The sequence below is a fragment of the Falco cherrug genome, chromosome 7 (assembly GCF_023634085.1).
Source record: "Falco cherrug isolate bFalChe1 chromosome 7, bFalChe1.pri, whole genome shotgun sequence".
Classification (NCBI taxonomy): domain Eukaryota; kingdom Metazoa; phylum Chordata; class Aves; order Falconiformes; family Falconidae; genus Falco; species Falco cherrug.
The window spans coordinates 14982917-15010616 of record NC_073703.1 but is presented as its reverse complement, the minus strand read 5'-3'; the positions used below and the strand labels follow the sequence as shown (position 1 = coordinate 15010616).

The 27700-nt window shown below is 37.4% G+C and overlaps 1 protein-coding gene across 2 annotated transcripts; it reads right to left on the bottom strand.

Annotated features, from left to right (window-relative positions):
- Window positions 1-3303: 3303 nt before the first annotated feature.
- On the bottom strand, window positions 3304-26759 carry COPS2 (COP9 signalosome subunit 2). Of its 2 annotated transcripts, none has more exons than XM_055716339.1 (13): window positions 26578-26759; window positions 16174-16287; window positions 15039-15116; window positions 14314-14439; window positions 12848-12937; window positions 12650-12727; window positions 11726-11900; window positions 10514-10692; window positions 10335-10387; window positions 7967-8064; window positions 6103-6185; window positions 4877-4935; window positions 3304-4059 (listed from the first exon to the last, which is right to left on the bottom strand). In XM_055716339.1, exons 1-13 carry the CDS (start codon window positions 26629-26631, stop codon window positions 3915-3917), a joined length of 1332 nt encoding a protein of 443 aa, XP_055572314.1. In that variant the 5' UTR covers window positions 26632-26759; the 3' UTR covers window positions 3304-3914. The 2 variants fall into 2 exon arrangements, with proteins under 2 accessions (XP_055572314.1, XP_055572313.1); XM_055716338.1 differs by having other exon boundaries at window positions 12848-12958; window positions 26578-26718.
- Between the last annotated feature and the right edge of the window lie 941 nt (window positions 26760-27700).

The following is a 27700-nucleotide window of genomic DNA, read 5'->3' as shown; positions in this document are numbered from 1 at the left end:
CATATTTAGAAGCATTTAAGGTGGTAATAATCCTTTCTGTCAATATCTTAATTAACTCTTAACTATGACTAAGTGTAATGTAGTATTTTACCTGGTCGCTAATCTGGTTCTAAAACATATTTTTAGCACTTTTCCAAATAGAAGCTTAGCTGTTAATTATTTTCAAGTCACTATTAACACCTGTGTATGGAAATTTAGTTCACATAACTGCTGTATTTTTGAGAAAGGAGTACTGTCCAGAGGGATGTACTTTTGCTCTTAATCCATACATACACAGCTCCTGCTCAAGTTCATTAATTCACCACCTCTCAAAAAACCAGAGAAAAAAAATAAAGTGTGAAAATACAATCTTCAAATACAGACACAAAGTTTTACAGCTGACAACTTCTGAGTAATTACAAAAATCACAATGTTTATTTAGAGACTACAAATACCTTCATTATATTATCCTGCCAGGTGCATTTCAGCTGCATTGCTTTTTTTCTGGTTATTTTGGTCAGTATAGTTTTAAGCCTATTTAAAATGAAAGGAAAATGAAACCCTGACTACATCATGGTTTCACATCCAATCCATTAGAGAAGGGCTTTGAGATGAGAAAAGAATACATTCCTCCAAAGTATGTTTGAGAAATAATAATAAAAATCTAAAATGCATGCACCCACATCCTCCCAGATTTTGTTTGCATGATGTTGAGTTCTAATGCATAAGCTTCACAGCAACTTAAAAGCAGGGTTTACATAAACAGAGCTTAATCACTATTGTAATCTTACATAAGATTACAACAGCCACTAAAATATTCTTTTGCGAACAGTGTTACTGGTACTAGCTAACGTGCCAGTTTGTGTATACCAACAGCAACACAAGTGGTATAAAAACATCCAAAAAGTTGTGAAAATGAACAAGGAACGAAAATTGTAGAAATTTAATGACTGGAACTGAGATTGGAGAATGCAGTGAGGCTGCTTAGCACTTCTTGGACAACCTGCAGTGAAATAATTCCACCACCCACCCCCCCCCCCAAAAAAAAAAAAAAAAAAAAAAAAAGACCAAAACATTAATTAATTCATCCTCATCCTTCAACTGCTTGTTCACTTTTCCTGAGGAGGTAGAAATAACACTAGAGCCAAATCTACCAGTGACAAAGTGGGCTACAGCAACTCCTAGCAACTTCTGCTGCAGTTGTATGACAACACAGGTTTCCCCGCAGAAAATTCTCATCTCATCTTCTAGGTAAAGAATTATGAGAACTCAGAAAAGGGGTAGAATCCCTTAGGGATTATATAAATCTTCATTATGTGCCTAGAGCACAGATGCTAAGGCACTGTATGCATGAGTAAGAACTAAAGCATGCCAAAACACACAATGTATTAGAGGTAGAGTGACACTTTTTTTGTCTAAAAACACATTGCTAGCCTTCACTATTCAAACTAATAGTCCTTCACTAGCTGGACTAGTCCTACTACAATTAGTCCTTCACAACAGAAAGATAAAACAAGGGAACTGGTCGAATAGGACAAGATTTACTGCAGTATTCCCATTTCTTTCTTGAAAAAATCCAAATACACCTCTCCAACAAGACATAGCTGGGGTGGGAAAGGTTACATCAGTTACACCAGACAAAGTCGGGAAAACTTTTTTTTTTAAAGCAATAAGTTCACGCACAGTTCTTTTTTCCCTCCTTTAGAAGACAGTAGTTGCTCCTTCCTACAGCAAGGGTGGCAGGAAATGGCAGAGAAAGAAAACATGCTGAAATAGCTGTCACTGTCCCCTGTCCCCATGGGAAGGAGAACCTTGAAATAGCTGTCACAGTCCCCTGTCTCCATGAGAGGAAGAACCTTGCAAGGCTGGCTATCCAAATTAAAGTCTTTGGATCTGTAGATAAGGGTCCCAATTACTGAGCAGTATTACTAAGTTCAATTTCACATCCCCAGATCTTAGTGGAATTTTCAAAGTAAAAACTACATTATACATCAAGCACTGTAAGGAAACAAAATACAAACAACGTGCTTTAGTAAGTGTTATCTACAGATTTTATGAGGGGAAAAAACTTCACCTTTGCATATACACTAAGTTCAATACATGCATAAATCAGAAATACCTATTGGTAAAAATATGCATCAGTGAAGGAGAAATGCTCACCCAAGATTCTGCATCACACTACTCATTCACCACATTAAGTTTTACTGTGTAAACTCTAGAGGAATAAAAAAAAAAATCACTTCCTTTGACAACTGCAAAGCAAAATAATTTTCCAAGAGATATAACTATCCTTCAGATGAAAGTTAATTTTATCCTATTTAATTAGACACTGTTACCAATTTAAATCCTGCCCTAGAACATGGAGTTTACCACAATGTCTTGTATGTATGTGATGGACATGTGTCATTTATTAGGCTTTTTATTATTCTTGGGGTGGTGTTAATTGCTCTACATACATATTTTTTGTTCTACTATAACAAATGACTGTGTGTGGCACTGCTTTGTGCACCATTATACTATACCCTATACCCTCAGCTTTAAAACAGAGTACTTGCAGTTATGGAGTAAGTGACCCTAAAAAATTTCTTCTACATTTCTGAGTCCTGCAAGAGAACTTTTATATCGGCTCCAGACAAGGTGCTACAGGAAGAAAAGTTGCTGTGGTCAGCAGCGCAGCTCTGTATTTTAAAGGAATCTGATGATCCCAAAATCTTAAGATGTGAAAGGCATGTGCCTGCTATGTGGTAGGACTTCAGGACCTGAAGAGCAGCTCTGAAGGGACTACAATACAATTAAACATTTGAGACAGAACAGATTCCATTATTACTGAGGTCACTACTTGGTCCTCACTCTATACACACAGTGTCGGTTTATATACACTGAATTTGGTCAAAAAGACCACAGATTAGGCAAAGAGAGGTAACAATCAGGGTCTGCATTTCTATTCCTAGGATACTGCTTGGTAAACCTGTATTCTTTAAGTACCAAAATAAAAACCGAGCATATTCCTGAGAAATGCCAAATACTCACCAACATGAACTAGGCAGGACTGATAATAGTTCAGTATCTTGCAAGATAAAAGTCAGTTAAGCAAGATGCAAGCTGCTAAATGTCAGCTTTTAAACTCGTTAGCATTTACGTTTAACTGTTTCGGGGATGGAGGGGTGGGGGGGGGGATAAAAAAGAAAAATCAACAGAGCACACGTACTACTTAAAATCTCCACATGGTCCTTCGTGAGGTGAGGATAAAGTAATACCTATATTCTTTTAAAAATAACAAAAATAATAATCAAGTATAATGAAAGCACATCAAGAAACAAACTGTACAATTTCTGAACTGCACTGTTTATTTTGCTGCTTGAAACCTAAGTGACAGTATGCCACTATAATTATGGGGTTTCTTCTAAACCTTTACTACACTGCAGGTACAGAAATATACGGACACATTTTTGGAGAATTGACATTTTGCAAAATGCAGCAAACATTTCAATTTATACATGAGAAAAGGAAGTGTTCAAAAGGGTATGCATTTCAAGTTATTGCAGGTTATTTCTGTGAGAGAATTTCTGCAGGTAAAACATGTTTAAATTTAACCAACAGTAACGTGTCAGTGTATTTAAAATCATGACAAAAATCTTCTCTCTGGTCATTAACTGCCCTTTGACAAATTACTAGGATGTTGTATGTACAGGGCAAGATGTCAATACAGCATAAATCCCGTGGCATTTTGGTTTTCTTCTGGAGATTAAAGCTGTTTTTTTCTTGGGATAAATGCAGCAGCAAAACACAAACCAGCTGATCAAAAAAGCACTTCTGCCATAACTCCAATAATTTCAGGGCACACCAACTGACAGTAGTTTTGCCATTCCCAGTTCTTTTAAGGTTTACATCACTGCACTGTTGCCTTAAGTACGTTTGTAAAAGCTTGTTTTCTGTTAGGCCAGCTTGCTGACTACAGCCTGGTTGAGAGAATTTAGTTGGTTGGTCCATTTATCTAACGCAGTATACCGTGCACCACCCCTCTTCTGATGATCCAGTTCTAGGAGCTGGTTGACTTGATCAATTCGGCCATGTATAGTGCTAGAAGTAAATAAATAAATAACCATAAATTGCTAATGTACATGGAAGTAGGAGCTGACAATAAATCAGAGGTAAAATAAGAGGTTGCCTTACACAACTGAGACACAAAGTCCATTTCAGAATTCAGCACTTACATAATATATTATCCTGGGTAGTACTGCCTATTTAATTGTCATGATTGGAAATCAAACGAACTACTTCATTGGGCAATGCGTATTTTATCTGCCTAGCTATGACCTACATATAAAGTCTGAAGCAATAAAAGGTAAACAGTTCTTGAAAGTCAAGGAATCATGAATAATGGAGATTTATGTAACAAGAAATTACAATATAAATCTCGGTATGAATTATGTTTTCCTAGTAGATGTAACAAGTTACCTTTATAAAAAAGATTTTACAAAATGTAGGTAAGTTTTTCCAATCAAGGAGAGCAGACTACTAATTTGTCAACTTGAAAACGTACTTGAAAATATACATGGGTACAAGCAGAAATTACGAATAATATTAAATTTCATAATGTTATAATAATTCGTTTTATATAATAATATAAATTATTATTTATATAATAATAAGTTTATTATATAATTCAAAATTATAAACATGCCACTCAGTCTCTCTTGTATAATCTTCTTGGCTCACATCTCACAAATATACTTCATGGCTCATAAGCCAAGCAAATACAAAGACAGCAGCATTACCTTTCAGTTCTAGCATCAACCAGTATTGCAACAATGTACAAAAATGGTTTGTTGCTTCTTGTATACTTTGATTATTTTAAAGTAACCAAAAGATCAGTAATCAAGAATAAAGTACATACTTATCCAATATGCACTGCACAAGCAAGCTTTCCACATCAGCTACATCTATGTTTAACTCCTAAAAGAAAAAGAAAACTCATTATGCTGCTACACTGTTTTGCAATGTTAAATCCTTCCAATCTTTACTTTCATGTACAGAATTTGTTTTGACTTCAAAAGTATCAAGTCAATAATGAACTCTCAAGCAAAAGAACTCCACCCAAAGCATGACCAATGATCAAGAGATCAGTAATTTTTCAGAAAAGGCTGAAGAGGCTAAAGCAAAATTTTGGAAGCTCCAGAAATTAGTTGCTTTGCTGACTTACTGGGTGGGTGGGGGGGAAATCCAAACAAAAAACAACAAAAAACTCCCACAAAAATCCCCACCACCACAACCAAAAAACCCCAACATAAAAAAAAAAAACCAAACCAACAACCACAACAAAAAAACCCAACCCAAAACCCAAAAAACAAACCAAAACAACACAAATCCCCAAGAAATAAAATAAGACAATAATTATCAGAAAAGAATGGGTCTGTACTCAAAATGATTTAGAGGACTAACTGCATCTTCTGGCTCAAGCAAGTTTTAAAAATGTTAAGGCTAACTTAAAAAAAAACCCAACAAACAGAGAATTCTAAAGAGAATTTAAGTGTAAAAATAAGCATCAGTACTTGATGATATATTTTGGAATGCTGTGAATTTTTGCCAGGAAAAAAATCACAGACTCAAAGAAGATGAAAATAGTAATCTATTGTCACTGAGTTTTGACTTTGTTCTTTCCAGACTAGGGAATGAAATCAGTGATTCCAGTATAATAGCTGGTTTGTTCTATTACCACAGTTCTGTAACTCACACAACACAGACATTTGAAAATCTCTTCTGAACAAAAGGAGTTCGTATTTGGATTCTTATGTTCATAAAATTTAGGCTCATAATTACATTTTGCGTTATAGAATTTTTTTTATATTTCTCTTCAGAAAAGTGCTTTTCTACACCGAGTAGAATAAGGTAATCAAATATGTTAGAAGTATATCACAGCACACATTATAAAAAGCATTAGGACATCACTTGAAATTTACGTTTTCACACTGCAAAGCTGCCAGCAGTGCAGTGCATAGTACTGCTTTATGGTTTAGATTGTGTTTTAGATGTTCTATTTCTGGAAGCACTGTATTTATTTAAGAGCTTTTATTCACAATTAATCATTTACTTACGCAAACACAAGGCTCCACTGACACATACCTTAGAAATAAAAGGAATATGTATTCTTGTGTAAGGCTTAATTAATTTTATAAGCACTTGTGTTCTGATGTTTCGCAAAAGCTCTGTAAGAGAAGAAAAAATTTAATACTGTAGTAACAACAGACTGAAATAAATATGCCATACAGCTCCATACAGCAAGATACCCTAAATACTATCATCTTTTTTCAGAGATGGGAAGAACAGCAAGATAAAGGTACCCTCTTTTTCCAGGGATCCAAGCAATATGTAACTCTGAAGATGGCCAGGTAAGAGTTAAAAACTCATTAAACATGGACTAATGTATTCCCTGGTAAAAGCTTAAATTACTGAAACTAACTGGATAAATCATACGGATTACTGCACAGTATGTCTGCCCCTTTAATTTATGGCCAGAACGCTTGCCTTGTTCAGAAGCGAGAAAAGGCGTTCTTAAGGGTTTGAAACTTAAGTTTGCGTGCATTTACCTTCATGGGGAATATTCACATTTTCAGTTAAAAGATCAGGGCCTAGTAGTACAATTAAGAGGAGGAATTGAAGAAGTACAAAACAGTCTGCATTAAGTGGCTGATTTTGCTTAGGTAAGATAGTGCAGCCATAGTTTTAGAAATTTTTACATTATTAAAGAAAATTTGAATAAAATGAAAGCATAAATTACAATTGTAAAATGAACTGAAAAAGAGTGAGATCCATTTTTACCTAACTAGTTACACAAGGACTGTTTATATAATGAAAAATACTACCGAAGACCAGATTAGGTATCTCAATAAAACTAAGGAGATTAAAATGAGGCAAGGTATGTAAACGTTATAACCACAAACATATTCTGTATCACCGCAGAGAGAAAAAAGATGAGACTGTCTTTTTCCCCTCTGGGTATCACTAGCAGACTATTATCATATAAGGGGTGAAACTCAAATTCTCTTCAAACCTTTGATTCAACTGTCCTCTCCCTGTCTTGCTTTCCAGTTCTGTCATACTTTCTTCCTTAAGCATCCATCTCTCTAATCTTACAGAGTCTCCCTACAAGAATTTGAAGCTTACCAGCAGTCGACGCGTAACAGCAGTAGAGGGGTTATATTTAGTTTCCCCTGCTGTTTGCCATGTTCTCTTTTACAAACAAGAAGTCTAAGAAAACCAGGTCTCTGGATTTAACTCTTTTCTTTCATGTAACTATCCAGCTAAATGACCTTGCAATGTCACAGTAAGCCCTATGCTTGATGAAAACAGTAGTTATCTGAAAAACCGGACACTATATTCAAGCAAAGAGACTTTTATATTCTCAGCTGTATGACAAATGAGGAGGCAACTTTATTTTGTCACGTTAATGGAATGGAAGGGCATGTGTTAATGTGTTTTATTATAGGTGCTATAAATGCAAACATTGTTTTCAACAAATACATTAGAATTATGTATCTTGTTACATACTCTATAACTACTCATTTATTAATGCAGCTTTCATTACATTGTCTACTCAGTTTGTCTTTAATCTGAAGCAGAAAATTAACCTTATAAACTAGCAAACAAACAACTTTTATCAGGGTTGCCCTCATTTAATCCTTACAATGGAAAAATCCCCACCACTCAAAACATTCAGTGCCTAACGTCACCATAGATATTATCTTAGAATATCTACTCTTGCTAGAACTTTCTCCATCATTCCTGCAATTCTTCAGAGTCATTCTACATGCCTGGATGCATGGTGGCCTTCACCAGCTTCTAAAGAACTTGGAAACAGTAAAGGGAATTGTCCACAACTAATTACAAAGACCTCCTATTCTACCAAGAAGAAAAATAAACTGGGGGGGTGGGGGGAAGCAGCTTACCAAGGTATGAAAACAAGGATTAAAATAGCCTGCAAAAATACCTTCAATGTGCTCCCTTATGAAGGGATCGTCCATGATGTTGCTGTGATTTGTTTTCAGAATCTTCTCAAATTCAGTGATGTCGTTATTCTGATAGGCACTTCAAAAAAATCAAGAGATTGAGTTACTCTCTTTAAAAGTTAAACACACTCGTAAGACTGTGTTCTACATCATCTAAAAAACCCCCATATTAAGTGTTGGTGGCAAATAATTATATTCAGAACCTTTATAAGGAAGAACTATTTCAAGATAAGATGCAACTGAAATGACCCTTCTCCTACTTCAATTGAAGTAGCATTTACAAAAGTTTTGTATGAAGATTCAGTTATTCCGCAAGTGCACTCTTGTTTCAAAACTTCTGTACTTTAAGGAGGTATTCTTTAAAAAAAAGCTTGACCCTAAAAATAACCAATTTTGAAAAGTATCTTTACTTGAATTTTGGCTTCATGAAGCTATACTTCATGGAACAAATAAGAGCTAAAAAGAGTCTAGTGGGCTGCTGCTCTTTCTAGAAATGTCCATCTTTAGCTGAATTCTAAAAATGCTGGACTTCCAAGGCTAACCATCACTAATTCTGGCATAATATTACTTTTTACATTTTTATTTATAGCTTATTTTTAGTATATATATCACTTAACTAGTCAATCTTGTTTTCTGAGAAAGGATTACAAAAATAAGGTGGGTTTAGACACCTATTGTTCAGTAGTGGCACCACAGCATCATTTAAAGGCAAGAGCTGTAACCACTGAAACAAGACCTTTTCCTTGAAATATAATGGTTATACAATTAGAATCTATCTTTTCTTACAGGACCAGTCAACTGTGATAGGGAATAGCTACTAACTAATCAAACTTACACAATAATTCAGTTATTATTAAGCTACAGACTATCAATACTTAACCTGAAAGACATAGTGTCCAACATAAGCATTCAACTTCTGTTTAATACTACATCAAACATTTTAAAAACATCTGTTTTTCCTTCATAGTCTCTGTATATTTTCAAATTGTTTTCAAACTGATAAAAACAAAAAAAGCATCCTTTATTATCAGTAAAATAGGCAAGAAAAAGACCTGTAAGGTGGAACTTGAGGAGTCTGTAAATGGAGTTAAATGAGTGGAATGGACTGTATCACATGAAACCAGTAAATTTTACTTCATAATTAAAAGGAATTTCAGGTAAGTATATTTTATGGTTTATTCCAGAAGTGTCTCTTTATCACAAGTAAAACATTCAAGATCCCAATATAGAGTATAGGAAGAATTAAAAACATATTTGTAATCTTTGGAATTGATTTAATCTTCTGCATATTTCTTGTCTACACTGCTTTAATTGCATTATTGATTTTAAAGAAGCAGTTATACTCAAATGTCAAGATAAAAGATATAAATTAAGAATATGAATAAAATCAGATTGGGTAAGGCCATCTGGAGTCCCTTCTGCCTCAAATTCACATGAAACTATGACAGTGAAGTAGAAACGGCATGTCTAAAGTGGAATTATTGGAAACAGTCCCTTAATAACTGCCAAATAATTTTTTCATCGTTACGTCAATAATGGGTGAATGTCCTTGCTTTCAGAAACAATTTGCATGCATACAATGGTACAGTACTGTATCAGTATCAGAGCATGGTTTGTTCCAACATGAGATCAATTGTGTATTTCAAAATGTGAACAGGCATTACTTCTTACGTAATGAAAAGGTGGGAAAAGTTTTCTAACCCACCATTCTTTTCTTTTACTTTATAAAGACAGGATACGGTGATTGGAACAGATTAGCTTCAAAGCACAGTATACAAAAACTGCCTCAGTTCAATTTATTTTGCTTGATGATTTTAATACACTGAAAGTTCTCACATCACAGTTGCCTCTAAGAGGTAACAAGGCCTTCTTTTCATTTTCACATGTTTGAAGGATAGATCACTTGAGATTTCAGTTTCATATTCCTAAATTATGAAACTCCTTTAGTAATCATGACATCCATGCATCCAGTTATTCTGTTGGCTTTGGTATGAGACGACAGTCATCTCAGTTTCTCATATATAATCAGCCAAACCCTAAAGACCAGTTGCAGTAGAAGGTGGGACAACTTTATTTAATGGAAAAAATGAGGGTTTTGCCATTGCCTAAGAAACTCAGCAGAGCAGAAGATAACAGCATGTTTCTGTACCCCTACCTGGTATAGTACAGGTACTCTGGTATGTCATAGTAAGTTTTTCTTGAGAAAAACAGTTAACAAATATATGCCCAATATTTATGAAATAACTTTGTTAGCTGTGCACAGAAAAGCCATCTCCAAAAATATTCCATTTCAGGTTTGGAAACTACATCATTTTCATTTTTTGTTCTCCAGAAAAATTAAAATCTTACCTTACTAAATTCGTCATTGCTAGAATCTCTGGATCATTTTTGTATGGTTTAGCCTACACAGAACAGAAAGCACAACATGCATGTTTAGATTTTAAATATTTTTTTCCATCTTCATCTTTTGGGTAAATTCCCTATCAATTCAGAAAAGGGTTGGAAAAAAGGGAAGAAAAAAATTATACCTCCTGAGAGTCAAATGGATTTATACCAGATTTCATAAGCATGTTTGCTAGGACCAAGTATTTTAAGCAAGTGGTTCTTCTGGGGCTCCCTGATTCATCATAATTCTTGAATGCTTCAAAAAAATCAGTATGTGCCTTTTCAAACTCTCCTTCTCTTAAGTGCATTTTGCCTCCACATTCTGAAAAAAAAACCACAGATGAAGAGAAAAGGAACACTGCGTGCTTGTTGCTGACTACAATAATTGTACTCAGAAGTTCCAAGCTATTTCTAAATAGATTACTGAAATATTTTCAGGAGTCTTTTCATTCTCTAAAATAGCTAGAAAAAAAAGCATAGGGCCTTCACATACAACACTGCCATTTGAATAAACCCTATTTCAAAGAAGAAAAAACAAAACCCAACCCACACAATAAATCTAAAAGAACACTAATCTTCACAGCCAATCATTATTTTAACCTTATGTTAAAATACTGTAAAAACTGACATGGAATTTATCTCCGTTTCAAAGGCAAGAGACTCCCTATATTTATGGAATTTTCCCCAATCTGTTGAACAGAACCACACAGAAAAACTGAGAAATACTGTAGATCTCCTTTTACTTCTGAAGTACCCCACTGCTGCCCGATTGTCTGTGCAAGTGCCTACCCCACACCCAGGGGAAGAGGGGAGGTATTCTGGAGAAAGTGTTTTTCAAGATACACAGCATGTTTCCACTATAATTCATCATTACAGATAATAAACAGTGTTTTCAAAACACATCTTAAAGCCCTTTGGTTCCTGATGAATTTTCAAGAGGTGAGACATCGAGCACAAATTCACAGAAGGGGATTACAGAATAGCAGTCCCTTCCAGCCTTGGTTTTTGTCCTTTGCAAATGCCTTTGTATTTATCCTTTGTTGCCTGCCATGGTGTCAAACAGCTCAAGTCTTCCTCTTCTTCTGTTGCTTCTCTCCTACACTATATTTAGCCAACAGTCCGGCCCTTCTGAGCAGTGCATCTGGTACTTAGGCACCAGAACAGCAGAGCTGAAGTCCTACAGGCGGCAAACATTAAATAATGAGACAGTAGCCACTGCATTTGTATATGGTTTGCCTGCCTCTGAATCTACAGGATCCTCTCTCTTTATACTTGGAACTGGAAAAAACATTATCAGTTTCTCATAACACTAATCTATGCAAAGAAGTTAAATGAAAAATTCAAGATTAACTTGCCTCTGATAACTCCCATGATCAGTGGATGAGGAATGGCTGACTTGATGTGCAATGACTGTTCATATAGTGCTTTAAGTTTTTTGTTATTTTTCTGTGCTGTATACATTTGAATTTCCAAAGCATAGATTTCCAATAGTTGAGTACCTTTTTTTAGATCATCTTCCCCATCATCAGTCTAGGATAGATTAAGTAATAAATACTGTGAAATTTTAAGAAAACAGTGATTTCAGTTTTACGCTAGTAAAAATCTGATTACCTAATACTCTCAGTAATTTCCTGTCAGAAATTAGGATATTCCTAAAACTTTAAAATCTTGATATAACTACTAGCACAAAACATACCAGTTCTCACAAGATCTTACCACAGGCCAAGTTCTGAAGCAATTTATTAACGGAAGTATTTTTGTTTAATTGATTTCCTCAGAACTTTTACCGTTTACTCTTCAACTTTCCTTAAACCACACTCTCAGTATATAAATGCAATGACTGACACACATACAAATATATAATACATATGATTTCTGCTGCCTATAACAAGCAGCAGGCTGCATGGCTAATTTTTTTTTTTCCTTCCAAATGCAAAATTAACAGCAGTATTTTCAGTTTTGAGTAAAGCTCACTCGGAATCTTCACTGTATTTTAAAATAAATGTCTATGCATTATTTATTATTCACATGTGCTTCTCATCCTTGCAGCTGACTACAAGGAAACTTAATCAGCAGTTGGGAACAATTTTTAAAAAAATCATCTTTAAGCAAGGAATAAAACGCTTAGCATTTTTTGTTCATGTTATCAAACAGGTAACAAATTAAAGCAGGCTCTGTACCAAAGCTCAGTAGCATGCCTCAAAGACCAATAACAGAAACAGATGTAAACAATAAAATAAATGTTTACTAAGCTACAGTGATTTAGAATATAAAGGTACCTGGCACGACTGATGCAGCTGACGCAAAATCTTTTGTAGCTTTCCATATTCTTCTCGTTCTAAATATAATTTGCCAAGCTGTAATAAAAAAAAAAAGTTGAAGTACTAAAGTCTATTCAGATTTTACAATTATAATTTGTAAGAGTTAGCTGAAGGTGTCACAAACAATAGCAAAGAACAGTAAGTTATATATTTTACCTTTGTGTTTGTCTTAAACCACAATCTATCATTCTTAGCATCTTTCAGAGCTTCAAGTGTTGTTTCATAGAATTCCTGAAGCAAATCCATCTGACATAAAAAATCAGAATTCTATAATTGTAAACAGCAAATTTGTACCTGTTAATAAAGTCAATCTGAACAAGCTAAAAGTGCATGCTTGAACTTCAAAATAAGAAAAGTATCTGCATTATACTGAATGTCTGCTTTTAAATTGTAAAGAGCTTCTGAAATAACAAAAGTAAGTACACTTGCTGTTCTGATAGAAATAGATACAATTAAAAAGTCTTCACATTTTAAGATTTGCAACTATCTATCATGCTAGTGAAAAATGCCACCTTATACAAGCCCATCTTATATAACCAAGTAATAAAATTCTTATGTTGTGTAAAAAAAAGACAAAACACAGGCAACATTGCTCCTACTTAAACGGAAGAAAACAAAAATTATCTACATATCAAAAAAGATTTACAAAGAGAGAAATGGTGAAAAGGAAAAGATGCTTTCTCCTTTCTCTACTACCAGTGTTGCATGAAAGAAACCTCTTGAGCACATCAAACTGTTTCTTTGCATAAAACCTGAAAATACAACATCCAAAATGGAAATCAAAGTGCTGACTGTGACCTTTTAACACAGGTCCTACAGACAATGCATTACTATTGTTTATGGCCATTGCTCTTTCGTGGATAACAGATCCGTGGCTATACATCAAGTTAAGATTTCCAGATTGTCTCTCCAGGTCTGGTTCCGCTGTATTTAGCCCAAACACAATGACCTCTGCCAACAAGGTATAGTACAAGACAATCCTTTAGACTATCATTCAACTATTACACTTTCATTGTCTGTAAGTGGCAGGACAGGAAGGACTGTGATGACGACAGAGGCGTCATCATGAAAGACCAGTGACTCTATATATGCAGGAATTACTTCCAGGCAGTCAGTTCGTTTCTACTCTCTGTAAAGCTTCTACAACACAAAAGAAAATTTGGGCTGTGTATCTATGAACATGTGCCTAGCTTGCACAGTACACTCAAAACCAGGCAGTACTTAACACCAAAACTTCATTGCAAAGTTTTTCAAAGGCTTCCTTCTCCCCTCAAAGTGAAAAAAATAATAGTATTGTTTAATTACAAATTGTGTTTGAGAAGGCAGTTATAGTGGGTAGCTACTATGCTAAAATAAAAAAAAAAAAAGTTTTTACTGTTCTTATTAGAATAGCAATCCCAGGTAAATGTTGCCAAAAAAAGATAGACAAATTTACGAAGTTATCTGTGTTGACAGAATCCGTTAAATGTGGGAAATATATTTTAACATATGACAGCAATTCATGCTGCAAATGTTCCCCATTAAGATTAAAAAACCCAAACCCAAACCACCATACACAAAAAAGTCCATTGTTAAAAATGCCAGGAGGAAATCCATGAAAATGAAAGACCCAAAGATCTAACCTGCTTGGAAGTAGAGATATAATCAAGAATAGAATTGATGGATTTTTCAGAGTAATTCCTCGTAACTGCACTCCGTATGTAGGTCAATAACTGTTTATATCTGTTCATCATTTCAGGAAAGTTAGTCTACAAGAAAAAGAAAATTACATTATAATTTTTGTCTTAATCATTAAAAACTGAATTATGTCTTGCAAATACAGATACAGAAAGGAAAGCATAACAGAAAGCCTATGCAGCAGTGGTTGCTATTAGGAACTTTTACATCACCACTTTATACACAAGCAGCAGAATCAGTAATAACTTCAGCAAGACTGCATGGATTAGACATCTAAAATATTTACCTCAACAAAGAAAACAGAGTTGGCTATACAACTATTTGGAATGGTTGTGTATGTAGCATATAAAATTTTCACTGATTTGTTCTGGTGAAGTACACACAGAGAGAAGTGTTACTGGTTTCAATGGTAAGATACCTCAGAATAGCAAGGACTGAACCTCAAACTTTCAGAGAGTATCAGCTGACTACAGTAGCTATTTTGCATCCATTTTGCCTTTGACTTACACCACAATTTCCCTGCCATGTCTGTAGTAGCCATTAAAGGCTGCAAGACATGAATTCTGGCAGATTTAGTTGTCATAGCCATAAATTAAAATAATAACTTAAGATCTCTGGATCAAACACAAATTTATGCCATTTACTCTCAAGTGATAGCTGTAACTCCTACCAATTTAAAGTTTATTTTAATCATCTGTTTCAGAGCTTTGAATCCCCATTCTCCTTTTTCACCTTCGAGCTCCAAAACCTGAAACAAAACAATTTTAAAGACAAATTTATAAAAGCTTTATTCAAACCTAAATTGATTTGCATCTTGTTTAAAATGTACATAACCCATACATGCCTTTTCCCACCACTCTGTTCCTTTCAAAGTAGTGTTTGACTCTGCCCTGTTCTTCAGTTTTGCTCTTCCCTGATACTATTGAGAAAGTTAGTGAGGGATATGTATCTTACTTAGTTTTCACAACTTAGCTGATGTAGGGAGGGTGAATTGTTATTTATACATTTTGTTGTTGTAACACCAGACACTAAAATTTAACGTCACTCCATAAATACATACACACAAAAAAGTTGTAGCACCCCCTGCAAAACTGACTCAACCCGCCCCTTGACTAAATTAGTCAAAAATTTGCACTTCTGAACCACTATAGTTCCTTCATGTATCAGAAAGGCTTCTAGGCTTTAACATAACACAGTTAATGGATTTTTTTGTAAGCAAAAATTTTAGAGGTTTTTTTTGTCATGTATATAATAACATTATGCACTATAAATAAGCCAAGAGAGGCAAAACCCTATTTTTTCTTTAAAAAGTTACATCTGGCATATTGCTTTCTGGCGGCAGTGTGCAAACACTAAAAATTTAAAACTGACACGAAGGAAAGAAACTGTGTCACTAAGTAATTACATGTTTAAAGCTTTGGAATCAGATAGCAAACCAAATATAATACATTACATAAGGCACTGGGGAAACACCGTTTCATTTTTAAAAAAACCAATGGATCTGGCTTCTATGGTTAACACATGAAAACACACTTAGCATAGTTTAACTTGGTAAATCCTGAAGATTAAAAACTCAGTTCTGTGATAAAAATATGACTCTTCCATGTCCTATTTATGCCCCCCAAGAATGATCCTGAAAGGCAGTCAGCCAGGAGTCTACGTTGTCTAATGATAAACTTAGCACATTAGTAAGTTAAAATATAGACGTTATTCTTAAAATTCCAGAAACTAACTCAAATGGTAAGCAAGTATTTTAAAATGTGAATTAATATGAAAATAACAGATAGAACATAAAGACAGAAAACCTTCTGAAAACTGCTTAATGCTGCTTTGGGATCATCTTCCTTCAAAGCTTTGGAATTGTAGTATTGATTTTCCAGATCCACATTTGGTTCAGAATTGCTGTCCTCAGAATATTCCTACATTTTCAGGAAAAGAGAAAAAAACAAATAAAAATCAGAGAAAAAAGAAAGGTTCAGAACTTCTAATACTGTGCTCAAAATTAGTAAAATATAGTAAAACATACTGTTCAAACTGACATGGAATGCTTATATATTAACAGAAAATCTTCAGATTTCGAGCATGTAGCAGGTATGGACTCTTAGGATGATTTCATCTCTCTTCCATTACTAGGCCAGCCTCACCACCCACCAACACTTGCCTGTCAACAGATTTCTTTCTGGACTAATGAACTTGTAGCTCTACCAACTTTGCCTTTATGACAAGTACAGACTGTATGATTAAAATTCTGCCAAGTTTGGTGTTTAAGGACAGACGGCTAATAGCATATGTCATTTTGGGGGGAGAGCGAACATGCTGGCCACCAGTCTTCTAAAAGGTGCTCTATTATATGACCTTTGCTATCCACAGAAAAGACTGGCTGAGCTGCCACACAAGTAGTGATTCAGCAATAGAGGACATAAAATGCTTCCATGAATCTCTCTCTAAACTGCCTTTTTATGTCATAATGATTCATACTTGTCTAAGGGAATAAAAAAAAAGAATGATGATAACAACAGCTGCTTCTGTGCTGAGAAGCAGGAGACAATTGAGAAAATGCTAAAGATACTGCCAAAGAGGGTGGGGTGGGGCATAGACACCATAGTTTAATCAAATAATTACCCATCATGTACACTAGCGCCAAACAAATTAAAGAATTTACTTCTACTAATTATTACTTCATGTTGTGGTTTAACCCCAGCCAGTAACCAAGCACCACACAGCTGCTTGCTCTCTCACACACACACCCACCCCGAGGGGTGGCAAGGAGAATCGGAAAGGGATGTAACACTCGAGGGTTGAGAGAAGAACAATTTAATAATTTAAACAGAATAAAAAAAGGTAAGAACACAATAACAATAACAACAACAATTATAACGAAAAGTTGGGGGAAAAAGGCTAAAATCCAAAGGAAAAGGGAGAAAGGAAAACAAGGGATGCACAGTACAACTGCTCACCACCCGCTGACCCATGCCCAGCCAGCCCCCGAGAAATGACTACCCCCCCAGCTGACCCTCCAAGTTTATATACCAAGCGTGACATCCCATGGTATGGAATACCTCCCTGGCTGGTTCAGGTCAGCTGACCTGGTCGTGTCGCTTCCCAGTCTCTTGTGCCCCTCCAGCCCTCTGGCTGGCAAAGCCCAAGAAACCAAAAAATCCTCGACAGTATAAACATTACCTTGCAGCAACTACAAACATCAGTGTGTTATCAACGTTGTTCTCACATCATAACCAACACACAGCACTGCACTAGCTACTAAGAAGAAAGTTAACTCCATCCCAGCCACCAGGACAATTCATTAAAAAAAACAAAACAAACCAACCAACCAACCAAACAAACAAAAGTACTCCAAGGCTTTTTCTGATGAAAAAACCCCTAAGTAGTTTATCTTCTTTTGCTGAAGGACAATGTTGCATGCCTGAATTGCAAAACACTAACAAAGCTCAAATAAACCTCAAATGAAGTTGTTACACAAGTTAAAAATATTTCACATCTGCATATTCAAGACAACTTTTCTCAACAGAGCGCTTAGCTATTAGGAGATCAACTGCTTAATAGAAACTGTTTAAATCTCAAAGTTATTGTCATCAGAGTAACCTTCCCCTGTAACAATATAAAGAATGCGTAGTCAGGTGCCCTTCGTTAAGTTGGAATTTCTTCTTTTACTGTACTACTTCATCAGGCATATTGATTCCTTTGTTCATTCATATATTGCTAATATTAATGGACTCCTTCAAAACCATGGGAAGGAATGAAAAAAAGATGAGGCAAGACAGAAGTTTTAAATTAGCCGTCTCTTCCCTACAGTGCAAGCACATCTTTCAAAGTTTAAGTTTTCTGAAGTTCTAATGGAAAAATTATGGGAGCTAACGGTTGGCCCCATTTCATTAAACATGGTCCTTGAGGTATTTTTCAACCTGCTTATATTTGTTACAGGTAGGCAAGATGCTCATGTACGTATTGACTTATATTCACATGAAGTATTAGTACTTTAGTCCATTAGAATGAATGGACTTAAAAGCTTACCGAATTCCACAAACCTTTTTTTCTGAATTCTAAGAGAACTAAAAAACTTAATACTGAAAACTGCAAAGAACACAGGAAGGAAGTATCTTGTTTCATTGGGGTGACTTTCATTTTGGTTAGCTTTGTTTCGTCAGTTCTTTACCCTATTGATCCAACATTGACGGTGCAGCTACAAGAACATATAAATGTCAATAGCTGTAAGTCTACCAGGCACCCTATGACGATATACACTGCCAAAGCTTAAAACAGCATGTAAGATACTTGCAATCAGCTGATGTTTATACTAAACTTGAACAATGGGGAATATTTTTGGCAGAAGTATCTATTTGTACACAAATAAAAGTAAACTAAATTAATTCCTTTTAGGAAGCAATGTGCTCTGTTAGCCTGAAGCGAGACACATCTAAATGTTCACCTTAACTCTGGCAGTGATTCTGAATGTGGACTCATATAGGAAGCCTTTTTTCAGATAATTTTTCTCAATGCTAGCTAAATATCCCATAAAGCTATTTTTGTAATAATATTAATACATAATAAGGAGTAAGTTTAATGTCCAGAGATAATTTTTTTCTAATGGAAATACTCTGAAATGCATCAAAGGTAGTAGTTTTATGCTCTCACAGCTATATTTTTCCTTCATTCTATGCCTCTTTGCCTCTCATCAAATTTAGGATGCTGACATGGACTCAAAGCTCTAAGGGAGATAGCGCTTTCCTACTTCCAGGAAATGCTATGTAAGGTGCTTGCTTTAAAAGGCATATTTAGACTTAATGGCTGTGAAGAAAACTTTAAAGCCATGAACCAAGTATGAGATGATGCCATGAATCTCTAGACAATTAAAAATAAAAACCAGCCATGCAGATACTGCATCTTAATTTGCATCAATGCCCAATTACGCCAGTGCTGAACAGTTCAGAAGAACCAGCACTCTACCTTCTTTTGATGCAGAAATGGCTTAGTGCTGTATGATATCAATGTGAGAACATTTCGCTTTTTTCAAAAGCAAAAGGAAAGAAGGAATAAAAGTGTGAAGCTGTATCCTCAAAGTTCAAAACAAGAAAAAGATGCATTTCCTTCCCAGTACTGAAAAGTTCTTTTAACAATAAATTCAGATACCAAATGCCTAACCTTTCCTCACCCTCATTTCTAATACTCCTGCTTCCTGTCAGAACAACTTCCCCAACTCAACTCTTCCAGGTAGAAAGTTTGTTGCATCAAACAATGCAATACCAAACCAAAAAAGTACAAAAATTAAGTAGAATATCAGGTTTACAAAAAGGATTTCTACTCAAAATCTCTTCTATACCATCTAGAACTAGTATTCTGCATAATAAAGAACATTCTTAATTATAACTTCAAGATACAAAAGCACCTGTGTGATATACTTTAGCCCCAGCGGATGTAAAAAAAAGTAACAGGCCTAAAAAACTGACAGAAGTCAGCATACACAGAACTGATCTTTGAAACCCATTTGGTTCTCCCTTCCTGAGAGGATCAAAACAAACAAGTGGGTTTTTTTATTATTACTCATGAAATCAGAAAGCCCTGATACAGCTTTTTAAAAAATGTAGTTTTAAAAAAGTTAAGACATTATTTAAGCATTGCTTCATTGAAAATCTGCATGTTCTAAATGTAGTCAGTTATAAACAATCCAATCCCATCACATCACTTTTTGGAGGAAGAAAAATTATCACACTAGCTCAACTGTAATGGAGATAGAACCTCTGATGTAGCTTACTCTGCCTGGAACATAGTTCTTGCAAATAATTTTAATGAAAGTTAAATTAGTATCAAGGAACCAATTTAATTTACAAGTCTTGTATTAAGTTTTCAGAAATTTAATTTCACCTAGTACTAAAAAGCTTTAAAACATTAAGCCTCAGCTTCTAAAACTAACACATATAGAAGACAATTCACCCCCGTCAGCTTTATTCATCCTTTTTAGGGCATGGACCCATTTGCAGTTTCTCCAGCAGCAAAGGCAGGTTAAAAGCATCCAGCACTCCCCGACCCCTTGCTCATTTCTGGTCCTAGGATTCCCCTTCCCCTTCCCTGCAGCAATTCAACATTTTATGCTGTACGAGTCCTTGATGACGGCTGATCCTGCTTGGGTTGAGAGAACAGACCCGCCAGTGCTTACACAGATGCAGTCCTGAGGCTGGTGAGCTATGGCAGAGGAGCAGGTGACATGGAGGGTAAGAAAACCAGCTGTGGTTTCAGAAAACTGTAGCCGAGGCCTTAGTCAATGTGGTCTCCAGAGATTATATAGGGCTCTTGAAGCATGACACCTCTCCTCACAGACAGAATATGGTACATGAACTTGGAAACCATAACACTGTATCGGTGACATTTAGGAGTAGACTTGTGGTATTCTAGCAGATTGGAGTGGCACATTAACCTGGTACAGTTAAACATGTACAAACCCAAAGACATACTTTGTGAAAATGCCCATTGTTTAGTTACTAACCTTTTGGCCTCCTCTCTTGCCTAAAGCACTTCCCTAACCTCTACATTGAAAGCGGAGTGATAATCCAGAAAAAACCAAACTTCTGCTTCTCTGTGTATCATTCACTATCTGTATAGCAGCCAAACTCCTACTTTGCCAACCTTTTAAAAAAAATAAAAGAGAAAGTAACCATTCAGAAGATAACTTTCCAGACAGAAGACACAACACAGAGTTCTATTTCTGTAGAAACCTATCCTTCAGGGACATTATTAACAATACTTATTACTGTCAATTTTCAATTGCTGGTAATTTTACCAAATCTCAACCATGCGACTGACTGAAAACATGCTTTTTTTCAGAAGTGCAGTTGTTTCTGAGAGTAAGTCTGGTACAAAGTTGATGTTACTTCAGCTAACTGTGTTTCATAACCATGGCATTTAGGAGGTCTGCTAACTCTAGGATTTGGAGCGAAGACCTGATATTTTGCAAGAGTACTAGTGATGTGGGTTTGAGGGGGGGAGTGGTTGGTTTGTTTGGGTTTTTTTAAAAAACAACACAAAAATGCCCAAACGAGGCCAACTGGAAAAAAAAAATTCCTCGTGGTATTAATACAGTAGCTTGCCAGCTAGATTTGTTGAACATTTCATCCACAATGAACATGCACTATTTTGCACTGGCCACAAGTGACCAACTGAACACCATCCCAGCACTAAGTACAACTTTCTCTGCATTTGCTCTTCCTGGACCACTGGCCCCCAAGCAGCAGGACAAAAGCCAAGTAACAGTTTCTATGTGCATTTGCCACCGGTATCCAGGCACATGAATATAAAGAAAGCAATCAGGCTGGAATGCAAAAGAGTAAAGAGGAAAGGAACAGAGACAAACCGTGAGACTAAAAACAGTGAGTGTGCTTCGTCTAAGAAGTCTGCAACCACTCAACCATGCATTGGGAGTCCTGGGTTTCTTTTTCATATTCCAGGTGTCTCTGCTCTTCCGCTCCTATTCACTAACTCTGCAAGTCATCTTGTGTCTGCTGGCTCACACCAGGGCTGACACCAGGAATAAGTCTGTGAAGCCAGCAATTGGCAATGGGGTCAGCACAGTTCTGTGGAAAGACAGGGCTCTGCCTTTTTTTTTTTTTTTTTTAAGCAGAAGTTGGAAGATGCATAGAAATGAGACAGGAGACTGCAGAAAGAAAAAAATAGTATTATGACATGTAAAGAGGGTGGAAGCGTCTTTTCTTTCACCCTCTGTCACACAGCTCTCCTATAGTTAAGTGCGGCCTTTTCTAAAAGTCCAGGTTTTAGCACGACTTTAGATTTAATTTACTTCTGTTTAATACTAAACTGTGTATCAGATCCTGGGGAGCTCAGCTCTGAACGGACTGCTAAATAACTCTCCCAAACCACTCCCCCCCCCCCAACAAACAACCAGAACTTACTGACACTTGGTCAGATGGAAAGAATTTACTAATTATTCTCATGCTTTTTGCTCCAGTATTTCCTTCCGAGACATTATGGTAATGAGAAAAATAAGCCCCAAATATATTAATTCTGTGTTTAAAGATGAGTCTGAAGAGAACGCATAAAATAAAATATCAGGTCACACACTGAATCAATATAAAATAGTAATTAATTCAGAGAATAGTATATGCTATGTCCTCTGTGAAGCTCATGATTTTTTTTTAATCACATACTAATGTAATTAAACATAGAAAAGAAACAGAAAAGGGTAAAGTGGATCCGCTTGATTTGCTATCTGCCTAGTTCTGAATGCTTGTTTTTGCAGCATTATCACTTTCTTGTTTGCAATATGCATGTAGTTTTTAAAACTACAGCAATACTGAAACATAAAGAATTGGGAAGAAGTACAAGTATCTGCATGAAATTTCAACTATCTATTAAAAAACCATCAATATAAGGTAGGGGGAAATTCCCTGTCTATTGATGAGACTGCTTAACAAGCTTGGTAACATACAGAAATTCCTTCTGAAATGGACTATATTTCTCCCTGTTGGAAAGAAATAAGCGAATAAATTCGTGTTTACGAAGCTGCCATTCTGGGAGCTTGAAATAAAATGTAAGACTGCCTATTTCCTAGTTATCAACACAGCCCGAAAAGGGAAATCCTCAGTAATCTGAAAGCATGCTTTCCATATTTGAGCCATGTCAATCCCCATGAACCTGTAGCCATCTCACCAAGGTGCAACCTGCTGGCTGTTTACTGGAAGCGCACACAGCTCGTCTACTGAAGTCACTGAAATAATATAATTCCATAACATAAAAGGACAAGTTGCTCAGCGAACAGATTTGACTATCCTTCCCCCAGATTAATTTTAAAGTTGAACTTCAGAACACAAAAAAAGATGTGTCATTAAGAATACCAGCGACAAATTCATTATTTAAAACAAACAAACAAAAAATAATCAAGTAGCTGTATTACAACTGTCAATATGTTGTCATTGTACAATGAAAAGAATCAATTTCTAAGGAAAGGCTGAGTTTAGTCTCCAAGTAAATTTTAAATGTAGCTGTTTGTCTGAGACTGAAAACAAAAAAGTTCACAATGGTCCTTCCCTCTTTCTGCTTCTCCACCCTCAAGCTGAAACTAGTAAACAGAACCTGGACTGACAACATGTAAAGCACCTAACAGCACCAAACTAGAAATTAAAATTGAGTGGTTTTCATAATGACCAGTAAACATTATTCTGTTCACTGAAGCATAGAGTGGAATAATTCATGTTATAATCAAGGCTGTCACTGTACATTACTAGCAAATTGTGCATCCAGGTTCATCCACCCGCGAATATAAATGGAATTTTTTCCTCCCATCGAGACCTCCAACAGATACAAGTTAACTTCTATAGAAGCAGCCAAGGTCATTTACATGCAAAAGCTTGACTTTTAACCCAATGAAAACCTAAGCAGAAACAGTCAGCTATGATCAGTAAAGTGGGTAGTCTTCAGTTGTTTACAGTGTAGTAATTACTCTAATTATACAAAAATGCATGATGAAGCTGGGAAAGAGCTAGGCCTACAGACTATCTGTTCACATTTCAGTTCAAGTGCAAACATTTGCATCCTTTAAGGAAATTTAACTGGCTGGTTCTACACAGTCAGCAGGTCAAGAGCACATTTAAAGAGGAACAGCCATAATCACTTCTAATAAAAGCTGACAAAATGAACACTTTTTTGGGAGCCTTCTTTGCACTACTATTTTTAGGCTAGTAGCGACCCTGGCAGACCTGAATCTAGTTTTATCATACTGTATTTTGACAAAACAGCTATTTCTTTCATTAACTCTTTCTGTAATTACCGCCTCTCCTCCTATTCCTTAAAAAAAAAAAATTCACCAACACTCTCACGTACTCTTTTGTTTTCAATAGTGTACTTACCTGAGTATTTTGTCTTATACTCTTTGTTTGTTTCAAACCCTTCTGTGACAGCCTTTACACTGGACTTGAGAACCATGCATCTCCTTCTAGTCTTAGTTTAACTAGATTTATATCAAAATGAAAGGAAGAAACCAGGCCCTGTCTTCAGGGCTCTTAACTATTTTCCAAAACAATTTTGCAGAACACTGCAATTACAGTTTCAAACACATTTGAAAACAACATTCAGTCATGGTTTGTCAGTCCAAGAATGCTGAACTAGTCTAGCTGGAATATTTTTATTCTGAAATTCTGGGTTGTTTTTTCTCCCATCAGTTAGAAATCCGAATTAAATTTTCAAAAATCTGTTTTATTTAAGGATACTTAAGTATTATTTGGTGCTTTAACATAGGATTCACATACAGAAGATAAAAAAAATAACATGCTCCTAACTATTACAAGGAGTATTTTTAAGTTTGGGAAAGGTCTGGGCTAGTAGTAATTAACGATGATGAAAACGTGCCAGGAAGTAACTACTGTCAGGGGCTGAAGTTTGCCACAAGCAAGAAGTTTCAGCAAGGCCTTTCTGATGAGGAAGAAAGTACTTCACAGGAAAAAGTGTCACACCAGAAATTATTCTTGGTGAACACTGACATAACACACAGTGAGCTCCGAGCTGCACTCTTACTCAAATTTATATGCAGACAGCTGCATTTAAAGATTGAAAAAACCACAGTTCCAATGGTTTCTCCGCATGCCCAGTTCTCATGTTATGGATATTAAAGATGAATTCTGCTGTGTTTAGTATTCCATTGTTTGTATCACATGGAAAAATAAACACAGTATTTTAAATCAGGACATGGATTTCAGTGTTAATGAATGGAAATTGATTCTCGAATAAACTGGACCAACAAAATATTTTAATAGTCTCAGTGTATTGCCTTCAGAAACCTTGTTTGCAGAAGACTGTGAATTCATTCATGGACCTAAGTGGAACAGTAATGGTTCTTGGAATACTGACACAAGCAGCTCATGTAAGATGACAACACATGTCAAACCGCGCTTTTACGTGAATTTAAAAAAACTCAAAACCAAAACTCAGATGGTTTTATTCTATATCCAAAGTCACACAGCTTATTCTGAGCAGCTCATAAACGAATCTGTCCAGAAACTATTTCAGATAAAATCAGAGAAGTCTCTTGCATGAATTCATAAGTAGCAATGATTATCAAGTAATCTGTTAGAAAGCAAGTCTTCCACAAGCATCTGGGGTTCTTCAGTGAAACTGCAGTACTGTAAATACAGGTTTAGCTGAAATGAATGAAATACTCAAGCCTCAACCATACACAGCTTTTTTTAAAAACGCCTCTGATCTAAAAACCTATGCAAAGTTCAGAAAAGCAAAAAACCAACCAATCAAGCTTCAAGCCCCAGTATAAGACAATGGCAATAGAATTACAACTAATCAGACAGCACAGAAAACATTTTTTGTTTCAAATATGACAGCTATTTGGTTTACTAACATAGCACAAGATGGTTTTACTCACTGTAAAAATTTTGTTTTTAATAATCTAAAGCAGACTCGTTACAGTAAAACACTTCAATTACATTCCCAACTACCCCCCCCGATAAACTGGTCTGTTGCTAACTGCAAGCAGCATTTTCTTAACTGCAAAAGCTTAGAACAAAACCTGATGTCAAAATGCAGCTCGATATAACAGGACAACCCCCAAACTCCGCAATTAAGCGGGGGAGGGGGGAAGCTCACCAAGACTATGAAGAAAAAAAGTTAAAAATGAGTATACCCTCGACACATTGCATCAGAAACCGGCTGTGGGGCCATTTCTTCTCTTCCCCCCACTTTTCCCTCAGTTTGACGCTCACGCAAGCACAAGACTGACATGTACCCCCGGGGACCTCCCGCAGCCGCGGGTGGCGAGGAGGGCAGGCAACTTCACGACTTTATTTCGTGCCCGACACTGGGGTCAGAGGAGGAGGAGGAGGAGGAGGAGGAGGAGGAGGGGGGGGGGGGCGGGGGACAGCGCACCGGAGCCCTCCCTTCCCCCTGACCCCCGGGGAAGGCGAACCGGGGCGCAGGCCCGAGGGGGCCAGCCCGGGGCCTAGCTAACCGCCCGGGGCCGAAGCTGGCCCGTTTTCTCCGCGGGGAAGTGGCGGGGCCTGCTCCGAAACCAGCACCCGCCCCTCGCGGCCGCTGCCACCACCCCTCCCGGCCGAGAGGGAACTCAGCCTGTCACCGCTCCCTGACGGGGCAGCGCCCGCCGGGGCGGCGGCCCCGGCCCCCAGCGGCACCGCTCCCGCGAGGCCCCCGCGCCGCCGCCCCCCCCCCCTCCCCCCGCGCCCTACCAGGTCGTAGTCCTCTTCATCATCGCACATGAAATCATCCTCCATGTCAGACATCTTGGCCGGAGGACGGGCGGGGGGAGGGGAAGGGGGCCGGCGGAGGGAGGAGGCAGCGAGGACGGCCCCTTCTCCCACAACGCCGCGCGGCGCTGCCCAATGTGGCTCCGCTTCGCCCGGAACCCGCTGCCGCCCGCCCCCGGCCCGGGCCACACGGAGCCCAATCGGTGCTGCACCACCGCCCGTTTCCTCTCCCCGCTAGCAACCGGCCCTAGCAACCGCCGCCGCGCTGCCTCGGCCCCTGGCGCCGGAGGGGCCTCCCCGGGCCACACCGCGGTGGCGCCGGGGCTGGTCGCCGTGTAGCCGGCTGTGAGCGCTGCGAGCCCGGCTCCCGCGGGCTGGAGCTGCGAGCCTTGCGGCCGCGCCTCTACATGGCAAATTCAAAAACCTCGGCCGCTCGCCGATCCTGGCAGCGTCGCCCAGCCCTCAGTGCAGATTATTTGCCTCACTCGGTGCTGCTGAACGGTTTACGTGCACTCTGTTTTACCTCAAAGACATAACGCTGTAGCAGCAGTTTTAAAAGGCCTAAACTAAAAACCACGGGCTTTGCAAAACGTTGGCTTTCTGAAGATACTTACACACTAATTTCTGCTGCCGTCTTTGCCTGAGTGAGGCAAAATCCCTGGACAGGCAAGTTTTGCCTCTCCACAAGGCCTGTACTTCTCACAAACTCCCAGGCACCTTGGCAGGATTTATTTGGTCTCCAGATTTGTCTGTTGTTGGTCATTTTATGTTGTTACAGTTTCTGAAGGGTTGTCGCCCCACCCATTGCCATTGCTAAGTGTTAAAAACCGTGCTTCTATTTTGCCATTCATACTGATGGGGAGAAAAAAGTTTTACCTCAGAAAGACATGTAAAGCCGCAATGAAATTTCCATTTACTATGCTTCTCGAAGTGCAGGCGCTTAAAGATTCACGAGTGGGATATTAGGGGCTGTAAGATACCAACACAGACAGTAACCATGAGCGGGTGAGCTTGTAAACACATTCCAAAAGCTCAGCTCCTCTTAAGTGAGTGCAGCCATTCATCTTGAGGGGTAAACAGGACCTGCGAGACTGCTTGTTTGAGC